This window comes from Oryctolagus cuniculus, chromosome 7, assembly GCF_964237555.1.
Source record: "Oryctolagus cuniculus chromosome 7, mOryCun1.1, whole genome shotgun sequence".
Lineage (NCBI taxonomy): Eukaryota > Metazoa > Chordata > Mammalia > Lagomorpha > Leporidae > Oryctolagus > Oryctolagus cuniculus.
Window position 1 is genome coordinate 60,673,728 of NC_091438.1, and position 13,400 is coordinate 60,687,127.

At 53.5% G+C, this 13,400-nt stretch overlaps 1 protein-coding gene across 2 annotated transcripts in view; it reads right to left on the reverse strand.

The window, feature by feature from the left end:
- LOC100357148 (glutathione S-transferase Mu 1) overlaps positions 1-12,231 on the reverse strand; it is a 45,360-nt gene extending 33,129 nt beyond the window's left edge. Inside the window, exons 1-8 of one of the 2 annotated variants that reach the window (XM_002715796.5) lie at positions 12,068-12,231; positions 11,722-11,797; positions 11,233-11,297; positions 10,838-10,919; positions 10,646-10,746; positions 9,683-9,778; positions 9,489-9,599; positions 5,962-6,448 (exon numbers count right to left, since the gene is read on the reverse strand). In XM_002715796.5, the coding sequence (XP_002715842.2) occupies positions 6,359-6,448; positions 9,489-9,599; positions 9,683-9,778; positions 10,646-10,746; positions 10,838-10,919; positions 11,233-11,297; positions 11,722-11,797; positions 12,068-12,103 (657 nt within the window). In that variant the 5' untranslated portion in view covers positions 12,104-12,231 and the 3' untranslated portion in view covers positions 5,962-6,358. Of the gene's footprint in view, positions 1-5,961; positions 6,449-9,488; positions 9,600-9,682; positions 9,779-10,645; positions 10,747-10,837; positions 10,920-11,232; positions 11,298-11,721; positions 11,798-12,067 lie in introns of those variants that run through there. The other variant, XM_070077919.1, reaches the window with a different exon arrangement.
- Positions 12,232-13,400: the final 1,169 nt, after the last annotated feature.

Below are 13,400 nucleotides of genomic sequence, written 5' to 3' on the forward strand. Positions count from 1 at the left end.
GTGCCCATCCATTCTTACAGATGTCCCTTCCCTAATAACCCTTGCTATTTTACTTTCCACTACTCTCTGTCTCACGCCTGAATTCTTTCTTGCGCGAAGACAAGGAGCCTGCTGTTCTCTGGTAACATAAGGACCACAGAACGAGGAGGGCCACTGTCCCCAGGCAAGAGAAAATGGGTGTGCAGGCTAACAGAGAGGGAGCTCACTCCTCCTCCACCTCTGCCTCTCTAGTTAAGCTTTGGCAGATTGGACGATGGCCAGCACCTTCGGTGACGGTGGATCTTCTATACTTGCTCTGTTGACTCACACGCTGATCTCTCCATAAATATTCTCACAGACACACAGAAAAATGGATGCCTTAGCCATGTCAAGGTTGACACTTAAAATAATGGTCACATAATGTGACAGGAAACCATGAATTACCTTATCCCTATAGGAAAGGAAGGGTTTGACTGCCACAAGTTCATCCTTTTTTCAATTGTTACTTATTTTCATTTGTGTTTGAAAGACAGACAGGCACAGAGGCAGACAGAGAGCTTCCATCTGCTGGTTCACTCCCTGAATGTTCACCACAGCCAGGGCTGGGCCAGCAAGAGTCTGCTATGCACACCAGATGTCCTGCATGGACGGCAGGAGCCACAGTACTGAGCCATCACCTGCTGCCTCCCAGCATGGGCATTAGCAGGAAGTTGGCTCAGAGGCAGAGCAGCCGGCAGTCCCTCCAGGCACCCCGACAGGGATGTGGGCATTCCCAGCCGTGCCTTCACCACTGTGCCAAATGCAGGCATGTAAGCTCATCTCTCAGTGGTTTTCTGAGAATTACTACGGGCACAGGGAGATAATGAATAAGCAGAGTTTTACACAGGGAAATTCCTGAAACAGAGATTGATACATGGTAGCTTATCTGATGGAAACATGTACAACCAACAGGCAATTAACAGAGGTGAAGGTGTTACCAGAGAAGCAAAGGGTCCTTGACTTTGGGCAAGAAAGAATTCAGGCATGAGACAGAGAGTAGTGGAAAGCAGAATAGCAAGGTTTATTAGGGAAGGGACATTCGTAAGAACAGATGGGCACCTCTCTAGACAGGACCTGAGAGAGAGTGTATAGCGCACATTTAGGCTGGGGTTTTTAAGGGGATGGGTCTTGCCTTCCCGCCTTTTCCCTCCCCTTCTCCTTCTCCTCCTGAAGGAAGGACTTGTTGGATGTAAATACGAAAAATTCTTTCTAAGTTTTTCCCATTGAAGTTATCAGACAGGGGAAGCCTGGCTGGCTTCTGCAGCCTTAGAGAAAGGATGCCTATCAGGCCAGATAGAAGGGGCAGGACCCCCTGGAAGGTCATCAGGATCTAGGCAGTACTTTTGAAATGCAGATACTGGGCTGCACCTGGAAGGTTATTGGGGTGACTTTGAGATGCGGATGCTGGACCTCTGTAGATGTCAGTTCTGTAGATGTCAGTTCTTTAGGTCTTTGTCACACACATAAGCTCATTTCTGACTTCCTAACTTACAAACGTAGAACATCAGGTATTGTTGCCTAAGAGGAAATAGTGGACCCCCATGCCTGCCATTGTTAGGAGGTGGTCCCTGTGCCCTGCGGCAGCACCATAAATGTATCCTCCATGGAGAGTAAGCAAATAATCTACTATATTTGCCAACAATCTTTTCAAAGATTTATCTATTAATTTGAAAGGCAGAGTTATAGAGATAGGTGGAGACAAGGAGAGGGAGAGATAGAGATAGAGATAGAGAGAGAGAGAGAGAGAGAGAGAATCTTTCTAATGCTTCTTCAATCCCTAAATGGCTGCAACTGCCAGGGTTGACCAAACCAAAGCCAGGAGCCAAGAGCTTCATCTGGGTCTCCCTCATGGGTGCAGGGGCACAAACACTTGGGCCATCTTCCCCAGCTTTCCCAGGCACATTAACAGCGAGCTGGATTGGAAGTGGAGCAGCTGGGACTCAAACTAGTGCCCATATGGGATGCCAGAATGGTAGGTGGTGGCTTTACCCACTAGGCCACAGCACTGGCCCTGCAAACAATCTTTCTTAACACTTTGCCTTGCAGTGTCTCCTTTGGGGACTTATCCAATAAAGGAACCAAAAATAGGGCAAGCTGTTATTTTAAAGACAATCACACTGTCCTAAGAAATGTTTAAAACAAAATCCAATGCCCAATAGCATGAGAATGATTAGACACACTCTACTGAGTGTTTGTAGACATTTGGCTCATTTTCCCAATGAAACAGACCTCAATAAAGACCAAAAGAGGATCTGAAGTGTCACCACTAAAGTAAGACTATAATTGGCTTAGTAACTATTCACTGAGCACCTACTAGCTTCAGGGACTAAGTGTTATACAAACATCTATAACACCAATGAACAGGAAGAGACAATGAAGAGACAAAATCCCATGCCCTGCCATTGACATCTAAGGGAGTAGCTGACAATAAAGACACACACAGAGACACCACATGGTGTATGACATACGCACACTCTCACTGCAGGGTACCTCACATGCAGTGAAGTGCAGACGGTAAGTGTACATACCATGGGTGTACATACAATTGTGTGCTCTAAGTAATCACCACCAGCTGGACAAAGAGAACATTTCTCACACTCCCAAGACCCTCAGTGAATGACCTTCCATTCCCCCCAAGGTCACCATTCATCTGATTCATCACCACAGAGCCATTTTTCTTGTGAATTGATTTTCAGATAGACAGAATAATACAGTAGGTTCTTACTTTATTGTATCCAGATCCTTTTACTCAATATTATGTTCTTAATGCTCACCTTATGTTGTGTGTATATTAGTACATTTATTTTTGTAGAAATATAATATTTCAGGCCGGCACTGTGGCACAGGGGGTTAAAGCCCTGGCCTGAAGCACCGGCATCCCTTATGGGTGCTAGGCGTCCCAGCAGCTCCTCTTCCAATCCATCTCCCTGCTATGGCCTGGGAAAGCAGTAGAAAATGGCCCAAGACCATGGGCTTTTGCACTCACATGGGAGCCCCGGAAGAAGCTCCTGGCTTCAGATTAGCGCAGCTCTGGCTGTTGTGGCAATGTGGGGAGTGAACTGGCAGATGGAAGACCTCTCTCTCTGTCTCTATCTCTTCCTGTAACACTGTCTTTTTTTTTTTTTTAAGATCTTTTATTTATTTATTTGAGAGGTAGAGTTACGAACAGTGAGAGGGATAGACAGAGAAAGGTCATCCTTCCGTTAGTTCACTCCCCATGTGGCCGCAAATGGCCGGATCTGCGCCGATAAGAAGCCAGGAGCCCATGTGGGTTCAGGGGCCCAAACACTTGCGCCATCCTCCACTGATATCCCAGGCCATAGCAGAGAGCAGGATCAGAAGAGGAGCAGCCTGGAATAGAACTGGCACACACATGGGATGCCGGCGCCGCAGGTAGAGGAACAACCTACTGCGCCACCGCACCAGCCCCTGTAAGTCTGTCTTTTTAAAAAAAAAAAAAAACTTTAAAAAATAAATATATTTCATTATGTAAATAATGCAACTTCATTAATAAACCACAGAGTAGTTTTTTCCCATTCTTCTATTGATGATTGGAATTGTCATCAGTTATGACAAAAAAGGAGCTGTTTAAAATAAAGATGCTTTCAACATGATTGTACATAATCTTGGAGACACACACACTCCTTCTTGCTGGGTGCTGGGATTCCTGGGTTACAGGTAGAGTATCTTTAGCTCTAGTTGCTGTATCAGGAGTCTGAAGTGGTCATCCCACTAGCAGTGTCTCAGCTTCAGTTACTCCATGAATTCTCTAAAATTCGGAACTTTGAATGGAAACCATTCTAGTGGGGAAACACTAGGATCAAGCGATGCTTGTAACTTCTCTGCAGCCTGATGAGGTTGCGCATGTTTCCACACCAGATTGGCCTCCTGCACATTCGCTTTTCAGGAAAGCCTGCTTGGGGCAGGCGCTGTAGCACGGTCGGTTACGCCCTCTGTGACGCCAGCATCCCATATCAGAGTGCCAGCTCCAGTCTCGGCTGCTCTGCCTCCTCCCCAATTCCCCGCTGAGGTGCCTGGGAAAGCAGTGGAAGATGGCCCAAGTGTTTGGACCCCTGCCACCCATGTGGAGGACTTGAATGGGGTTCTGGCTCCTGGCTTCAGCCTGGCCCAGCACCAGCCATTGTGACTATTTGGAAAGTGAACCAGCAGATGGAAGATCTCTCTCTCACTCTCCATGTGTCTCAAATACATAAATATTTTTAAAATGCCTACTCAAGTCTTGACCTGTTTTTAATGGGCTTTACATTTGGTTATGTATTTTGGATAAGAGACCAGCTAGGGTTTGCACATGGCGGGAGAGTACCTCCCACAGGTTCCATTAGAATCTTGGTCCCCAGTGGGGAGATGTTCCAGGAGGCAGAGCCTTGACCAGCTGAGGCAGAGTGGAAGGAGGGTAGGTCAGGGGCTACCACTGTCATGGAGTTTAACAGTGGTCTTGCAGTGCTAATTTCTGCAAGAACTAAATAAGATAAAAGAGCAAGCTTAGCCAGCCCCTGAATCTCTGGTTTCCTAATCCCGGATGTTCTATCACCGTGCAACACTCTGAGCTAAATAAACCTCACTTCTTTACAACTACCCAGGCTCATGGAAGATACTGACACAAGACTTGCTGGCTTGCGATAATCTCTGCCACTGAGCTTTGCCTGAATCGTGACCCACACACACTGTTGCTGGTGACACTGGGCATCGCTGAGCTATTACAAACTACCTCTTTGCAGCTCATCCCCCCATGAGTCAGCGCGTCTGCAAGAGGAGGCAATGCTGGGGCCCTGGTGACTGATGAGTGAGGTGCAGGGAGCCTGTGCTCAGGGTGCTCCCGCAGCAAGAACAGCCTAGATTCCCAAGAGGCCTTTGGCTTGCAGCCTCAGGATGAGAGCCCAAGCCCCTTTCTTTAGTGAAGACGCAGGCATCCACACAGGGATCCAGGGCACAGCAGCGTCAGTCTTCTCATCAGGAACGCTGATGCCAGAAACTAGTGGGGAAATCCATCCCAGGTCAGAAGGTCTCCACTCGGATCCCATACCCAGCCAGGCAACTAATGGAGTGAGCACTGGGATAAGACAGTATCAGTAGGGCCAGGGCTGGGGTGCAGCGGCTATAGCCGCCACCTGCGAGCCGGCTCCCATTTCGGCACCGGTTCAGGTCCCCAGAGTTAGCTCCCTGCTAATGCACCTGGGAAAGCAGCAGAAAATGTCCCAAGTACATGGGTTCCTGCATCCACTTGGGAAACCCTAAAGAAGCTCCTGGCCCAGCTCCAGCTGTTGCTGCCATTTGGAGGGTGAACCAGAGGATGGAAGACCTCTCTCTCTTTCTCTCTGCAAATTTGCCTTTCAAATAAATAAATAATCTTAAAAAATAAAAATAAAAATAAATAAAAACCTAGATCAATGACTAGCACTTAAAAAAAAAAAAAGACAACGATGATGACTTTATCAGAAAAGCCAAGACTCAAAAAATATATCTCAGGGTTCCTATGACTGCTGTGCAGCAGGTCTAAGGAGGCCCTCAAAAGCAACTGAGAAATGAGCAGACACAGGGCCCTGGAAACCTAGCAGAGGGGACAGAACCACACAGTGTAGAAGCCAAAGGTTCCTAGCTCCCACTGCCGACCCCACTTCACTGGTTCTGCTGGTGGAGATGCATGGCTCTGCACAGCCTTGGGGAGTGCACCATGGTATATGGGCAGGAATGAAAGAGGCCCAGGCCCAGAAAGGGGCCACCTCTGACCTCTAGAGACCCTTAGGGTGCACCTGCCCTAAAAGGGGTCACACACAGGAGCACGAAATATGAGACCCCCCAGGACCCCACTCATTCCCTATGAGCCCAGCCACTGACAGGGTCAGGGGTCAGCCAGCACCTAGGAAGCAGCTGTGAGAGCTGGCGAGTGCGGGGAGCCAGAGGCAAGAAGACGAGACACAGAGGAAATGTGCTTCAGGCTTTACTGGGGGTTCACGGGGCGGGGGGGGGGGGCAGCCACCACCTGGAGGAGGGGCCTGCACTGTAAGCAATGCTGGTCCTTCAGGGCAGGGCTCCAGGAGCTCAGGGCTAAGGCTCCCAGGCCCGGGATCCAGTCTGGGTCCTCTGGGCAGACACAGCCACTGGTGGGCAGGACACAGGACCTGCAAGAGGGGGAATCCACTGGCATGAATGAGAGGGGAGGTGCTTCAGGGTATTTTTGGAACAGGAGTGGGGTGGGAGGAAGGAGGGTCAACATGGCCTTGGGATGAGAAGGGACTGGAATGGAGAAGGTGGGGGCAGGGGTGCAGGGCAGCGGGCTGAGCGCGGGCTCCACACTCGCATCTCCTGGCCTCTCTGGGCCCTACTTGTTGCCCCACGTGGCCATCTTCGTGAACACAGGTCTCGGCAGGAAGCGGCTGGACTTCATGTAGGCAGAGATCTTCTCCAGGCCCTGAGAGTGGGGACAGGGCAGAGCTCAGGGTCTGCGGCCCCTCCGGGCTTCCAGCAGCCCCAGTGCAGGCCCAGCACGGCAGGACCCTGGCAGCTGCCTGCCCGCGGGCTCCATGCCTGGAGAACCGCACGGTCTCCTTAGGGTCCACGGCCCTGGGGAGCTCACTCTTCAGGGACCTTCGACTGAGGTCGTTCCTGAAGAGGACCCAGCAGTCAGGGAGACTCTGCACTGAGCAAGGTGGCTGCCCCGCTGGAGACGGCCGTGGAGGCCCACAAAGATCACTCCACCGCCCTGCAAGTTCAGGTCTACGGTCACCACTCATCAGAAGGGAACTTGAGGAACGGGCAATTGGCAGTGTTAAGCCGCCACTTGGGACACCCCACCCCACACCAGAAAGCCTGGGTTCGAGTGTCAGCTCTACTCTCCATTGCAGCCCCTTGCTACTGCACATCCTGGGAGGCAACAGTGACAGCTCAAGTGCCTGCGTCCCTGCAACTCACAGGGAGACCAGATTGAGCTCCTGGCCCCGGCTCCAGCCTGGCCAGGTGGCTGCTGGGAGCATTGGGGGAGGGGAACAGTGGAAGGGAGATCTCTGCCTGTCCCTGCTTTTCAAATAAATGTAAAAGGAAAACCCGGGGACCTGAGCCACAGAGAAGTCAAGCACCCTCCTCGTGCTCACATGACTACTGCGGCAGGGCTGGAAGCTCCTGGCCGTGTCTCTCTCAGATTCTGGATCCCTGCTGCCCTGCCCCTCCCTCCCCTGGAAGGTCACTCCTGGTCTGCGCAAACTTTCTCCCCTTCCCAGGAGGCTCTAGCTTGGCTGGGTTTGCACATGGAGTGGGGGTGCTAGCAGGCAGATGAGCTCAGACCACGCCTGCGCAGCTGGGAAGACAGCCCAGAGCTCACTCGGTGACACTGCTAGGCCTGCGCTGAAGTGACTACAGGGAGCTAAACTGGAAAGAAAAGTCCAGGCTCTAATCATTCCCGAGAAAAGAGGAAGCCCAGACTTCTTCCCCTGGTACCAGAGCCCAGTCTCTGCCCCAGCCTACCTCACTCCAGCCCTGGCACAGGGCACAAGGCCATACGGCAGCAGAAACACTGTGAACTGCGTTGCCAGGATTGAGAGTGCCCAGATAACAGCTTTTCCCCCCTAAGATTTATATTTTGAAAGGCAGAGTGCCAGAGAGGAGGAGGAGAAAGAAGAGGAAGAGGAGGAGGAGGAGGGGAGTGAGATTCCTCCTATCTGTTGATTCATTCTCCAAATGGCCTCAACAGCCTGGGTTGTGCCAAGCCAAAGCCAGAACCTGGAACTCCACCCAGGATTCCCACGTGGGTGGCAGGGATTCAGGTGATTGAGTGCCATGTGCTGCTTCCCAGGCACATTAGTAGGGAGCTGGCCAGGGAGCAGAGGAGCCGGCACTTGAACCCCAAATGGTGGCTTAACCTGCCATACTACAATGCCAACCCATGCTCAGATAATTTCTAAAGGATTCAAAGAGATCCAGGACCCGCTGTACCCTCCAAGGCAAGGCACCCACAGACCGCAGACTGCAGCCCGCCGCTCTCTGCACCACCCTCCTCCTGCAGTCATGCCAGCCCTTCCGTAACCTCCAAGGCCATGTAGCCTGGGCCTGAGTCAGAGCTGATGAGAAGCTGCTGAGAAGGTACAGCTCCTGACAGGGAGTGGACTTCTAGGCTGAAAAGACCTCTTGGCTAATGCCTCAAATTCCCAAACCTGGGGCAGGCATTTGGTACAGCATTAAGACTCATTGGGATGCCCGCATCCCGTATCAGAGTGCAAGGGTCTGAGTCTCAGATCCATTTTGATTTTCGCTTCCTGCTAATGTGCTCTTTGGGAGGCAGCAGATGATGGCACAGACACTTGAGTCACTGTCACCCACATGGGAGACCTGGGTTGAGTTCCAGGCTCCTGGCTTTGGTCTGGCCCAGCCCTTCCTGTTGCAGGTACTTTGGGAGTGAATAAGTGGATGGAAGATCACTCAGTTTGCCTCTACTCTGTCTCCCTCTCTTCACCTCTCTTATTTTAAAATAAAATGATAATCAATAAATTTTTAAAAAATCAAAAAAATTTCCCCATACCATGATGAAGCAGGCTTTGGTGCTATCAAACACATTGACCCTGGGCGAGAGATGAGCAGCAGTGAGCGGAGGCCTGGCTGTGCTCCCTGACACCCTGAACGCGATGCCTGCTCTCCCTCTTCACCTGCTAGGCCTGCGGCTCTCTAACTACGCTCAGTTCTGGGATGGGCTCCTCTGTGCACGTCCCCCTCTGCCTGGCACTGGCAAGGAGGCGGTCAGTGCATAGGGAGACCTGCCCCACTTCAGTGACAGAACACGTGGAACACTGAGGGAGAAATGATGGTGTGAAACAGGTGAGGGTGAAGGTATATCAGACTCCTCCAGCCAAACTCCTCCGACAGGGGCCACCTGTGTGCACTGAAATGCAGCACAGGCTGGGACCTCAGCGCTTCCACACAGGGATCTGATCGGTACGAAGCTCACTGGAGAGCAAGAATGAGCATTGTCTGTGCCTCTGACACTGAGCCTCCACCCTACCTCGTCTCCGCCCTCTTGATGCCAGCCACGTACACATGGCATACACACTGTTGATGTCCTGCCCCTCCCATGGGGCCCCGGGCTGGGAAACCCAGGCTGGACAAGGGCCTGAGGCTGCACCTCTTAGCACATAATTGGAGAATCCCTGACTGCTGCCCACAGCCATCAGTGGTTCACAGGGAGCCCCGCACAGCCGAGATGGGCTCCATCTACCAGACTTGCTCTCCACTGTCTCAGTTCCCTCATCTGTCAAAGAAGAGTGATGAATCCCTGTTCATTTCAGAAACCTGGTACAGATAAGGTTCTCCCAGCAGCCTCAACAGAAACACTGTGACAGCTCCTGGAGTACAGCCAGTGCTGAATAAACGCTACCTGTCTGTATTTTAGCTCCAAGACTAGGAAGACCTCGCGGGAAGGCACAAAGGAAAAAGCACAGTGTAGAGGAAGGAGGACCGGGCATCACCTCGAAGCGGGCGATGAAGTCCTTCAGGTTCGGGAACGCGCCCAGACACCGGGGGTCGAATACTTGGTTCCTCTCAATGACATCATAAGCGATGAAATCCACAAAGGTGATCTGCAGAAGGTCAAGGACGGTTAGTGGAGGCTCTGGAACTTAGGGCAAATCAGAGCCCTCCTCCACCTCCACCTGCCCTTTACCTTGTCCCCTGCAAACCAGGGCCGCTTCCCCAGGAACTGCGAAAGCAGCTGCAACTTCGCAGGCAGTTCCTGCAGATACCCAGGCTTCAGCTTCTCCTGAGGCAGAAAGTGGCTGTTACCCACCCAGGTATTCATGTTCGGCAGCAGGCAGCCTGCTCGGGGCTGTGCGCGGCCCAGCTGGCCGTGGGTGAGCAGCCCCTTTCCCTGAGACTGGCACTGGCTTTGAGAGAATGCGACAGGGGCTCAGACCCACAGGCAATGGATGTCCATCCCTGAATCTGTCACCTTTGGTATCCAAACAAACCGTGTCTGAAGGTCCGGCTCAGGAACGCCCTGAGCACCTGGCCGACCCCGGACTCAACAGACAGAGCGAAGCAGCACAGAATTAAGAGTGCTGGGGCAGAGCAGTCAGGAGTGGGCTGGCAGAAGAAGGCAGCAGGCCTTGAAGAGTTTCAAAAGAGACGAAGCAAATTCGAGAGGTTAAGAAGAAGCCAGGAGAGGGACAAAGGCTCTTGGTGACGGTGAGCTGCACGCTCGGGAAATCTGCTTGTCCCTGCGGGAGTCAAAGTGACAACACTGAGCAAACACTGGGCCAATGTCCAGAGGTGAGGGGGCCGCTGCAGAGGCCCAGCCTACACTTCAGCTCCTCACTGACCAACTCTGCCTATTCCAGAAGCAGGTGATGCCATGAACCGCCTGGGAGAGCCGCCCGGGCAGAGCGACAGAACGCTCTGAACACAACCTTCACTGGCCAGTACTCACATCCCACCCTGGGGAGTCTACGTTCTAGTCCGATTCACAGCTTTTCTGAGGCTTACGGGTCAAGGTTGGCAGTTTAGGAAACCATTCGTAGCATCAGTGCTGAAAGAAGAAACTAGCAAGTAGGATGAGTGCCGATGGGATTGCAAGAGGCTGGGCACCTGACCCAGACCCTGCCTGGCCCAGCACAGGGAGGGCACTCACAAAGTCGGGACTGTAGCACAGTGTGGCCAGCAGCATGCGGGTGTCCATCAGCTGGTTCTCCAGAATGTCCACGCGAATCCTCTCCTCTTCTGTCTCCCCACCTGCAGCCCACACCACAGAGACCTAAGTGGCCCGGCCCAGCCACGCCCAGGGGACACCCCCCGCCCCCACCCTGCAGCCAGCCCCACTCACACAGGCCGTGCTTGCGGGCCAGGTAGCGCAGGATGGCGTTGCTCTGCGTGAGCTTGTGAGTCCCATCAATTAGGTAGGGCAGCTGCGTGGTGACCAGGGCAGTCAGCTGGGCTCCCGGGCTCCCAGCATCCCCTTCCCTGAGCAGGGGCAGAGGGGACACACGGTACCCTCTGTGCCCGGCCCATGGCAGGCTCTAAGCACACACTCTGAACAGTGAGTGAGTGAGCTACGACACAGAACATCACGGAAAAGCACTGTAAAGAACCAGGAAGGGCAGTGGTGAGCACAAGGCCCTGACCTCAGACCTCCAAGCTGGGGAAGGAGACAGAAGCACAGACACCTTCTACCTCCCCTCCCCCCACCCTCCACCCCCCGATCCTGTGCCCTGCACCTACATTGGGGAAGTCCAGACCCAGGGTGAATTTCTCATTCAGCCACTGGCTTTGGTCATAGTCAGGAGCTGTGGATTAAACAAAGTGAGAGCAAAACCTCCCCAGTGTGCAGCCCTCTCCCCCAGGATCCCCCCGAAGAGTCAGGGGCGAGACCCTCCTCCCCATACAGGCATCTGGGATCTGAACCACCTAGTCTCCCACTGCAACATCCGAGGGGCAAAGAGCCTTGTAAGGGCTCTGGCCCCTGCAAGCCAAAGGCTCACCAAAGACTTAGAGAAGTCCTAAGGAAGAACCTTATCACTAGCATGGCCAATCCCAGCACCCCCTTCCAGTGCCCTGCGTTGGGAGGTCAAAGTGCACCCTCCAGGGGACCAGGCAAAGGCAGGCTCAGTCCAGCTGTTGCAGGCTGCAGAGGTGAGTAACAGACGGCCACCCAGGGGTTGCCAGGTGTCAGCAGGGGCTGGGTGGAGGTCAGAGTAGGCGGAGCATTACCGTCCCCCATCGTGTATCTCTTTTCCTCATAGCTGGTGTCCGTGTATTCCAGGAGCAGGCGGATGGCGTGGGCCAGCTTGAGGGGATGGCAGAGGTACAGGTCAGAAACGGAGCTACCCTGTGGCCCTGAGGCCATCCTTATCTGCTCCAGGTGAGCCCCAATCCTACCCTTTATACCTCCCCTCCCCCCCACACAGGGGAGCGCGCACAGTGAGCTCCTGAGGGCCTCAGGCAGAGGCCTCCACAGGTCCTTAGGGAACCACCGCCGGAAACCGCCCCAGCTGCTCAGCGCCTCTCCCTGGCCCGTGCCCCCACGGGGCGGATCCCTGGCGGATCCCTGGCTCACCCCGCGGATGTCCCAGTAACCCAGCGTCACGGGCATGGTGCTGCTGGAGCTGCGGTTTGGTGGTCAGGCCTCAGGGGATGGGCTAGGGCTTTATGGGAGTCGGGGGCAGGGAAGGGCGGGGCCTGGCTGCCGGCCGCTTTTCCTCCCGCCCCGCCCCCAAGACCCACCAACCCGGGACGCCCAGCGCTGAGGTCCAGCCCCACCTGGAGGACAGCCCAGAGCTGTGGCGGCCTGCAGCTCCCAGGCTTGGTGGGCAGGGTCTGGGCGCCAGGACGCCGAAAGCAGGACCCAAGTCGCCGCGTCCCCAGCGCAGCCCAGAGGCTCGGGCCCCCGGTTGTTGGCAGTGCCCTTGACAGATGAGCCAGACCTTATGAGAGCATCGCAGTTGGCATCGCTCAGCCCTAGCACTCCCCGGATTCTGCTGCCCGGGTCAGGCCAGGGGCCCAGAGGGACAGCATCAGTAGAAGGAGAACGACCCCTAGGACAAAAGACAGTGAAAATGAGGTGAGAATTCAGATGACTGAAATCCTTGGGCATTGGGCTAAAGAAGAAGTGCATTGGCCTGTTTTGGTGCTTTGACCCAACGATAAATCTAAATATGAACCTGGCCTAGCCGGCAGATGCAGATCCTGTTGGTCAGCCAGCAGGTTCTCACATTGACCTTGACAGTGACCTTGAGTGCAGTGGCCCCAGAGGGAACCAGAGCACAGGTGGCAAGGAATGTGACAGGAGCCCTGCCCCACTGCAGAAGAGTGGACAGAGAAGGGAGTGCAGGGAGGGGCTGAGAGGACTCCCCACAGGACCAGGGAGCCAGGCCAGGTCAGACCCTCAGCTCTGCTGCTCCATGATTGTAGCCCTGGCCCTGGCTCCTGACTTGAGTGAGGTCTTTACAACGGGAGGGTGCCTCCAATGCCCTGGAAGTCACTTTGACCTGTGACCTATGTCCAACTCCACAGGAAGGATGTCCCACCTGCTGCCTTTGTTCTTCAAGCCAGAGCCTATTTGAAAACTGGGAAATGAATGTAGTAATTTAACCTGTTATTCATCTGGTTTTGCTTAGAAGGCATTAGAAGAGATGACGACGACATGAGACCAGATGCAGGGAACACTAAAAATCAAACGAAGCTACAAGTTAAAGGGCAAGGCAATCGCACTACAGAAAAAATAAATGTGGGATTTAGCTAACACATTAGTAAGACCATAGACCCAGAATGTCAGCAAAGTTTCAGCTTACCTGAAAACATAAAGTTTCAACTCACCTGGGATGGGGTTTGCAGGACAGAAAGCCTGCACCCCACCTGTGTTGAGGCAGAGAGCTCGGGTGTCTGTGGAG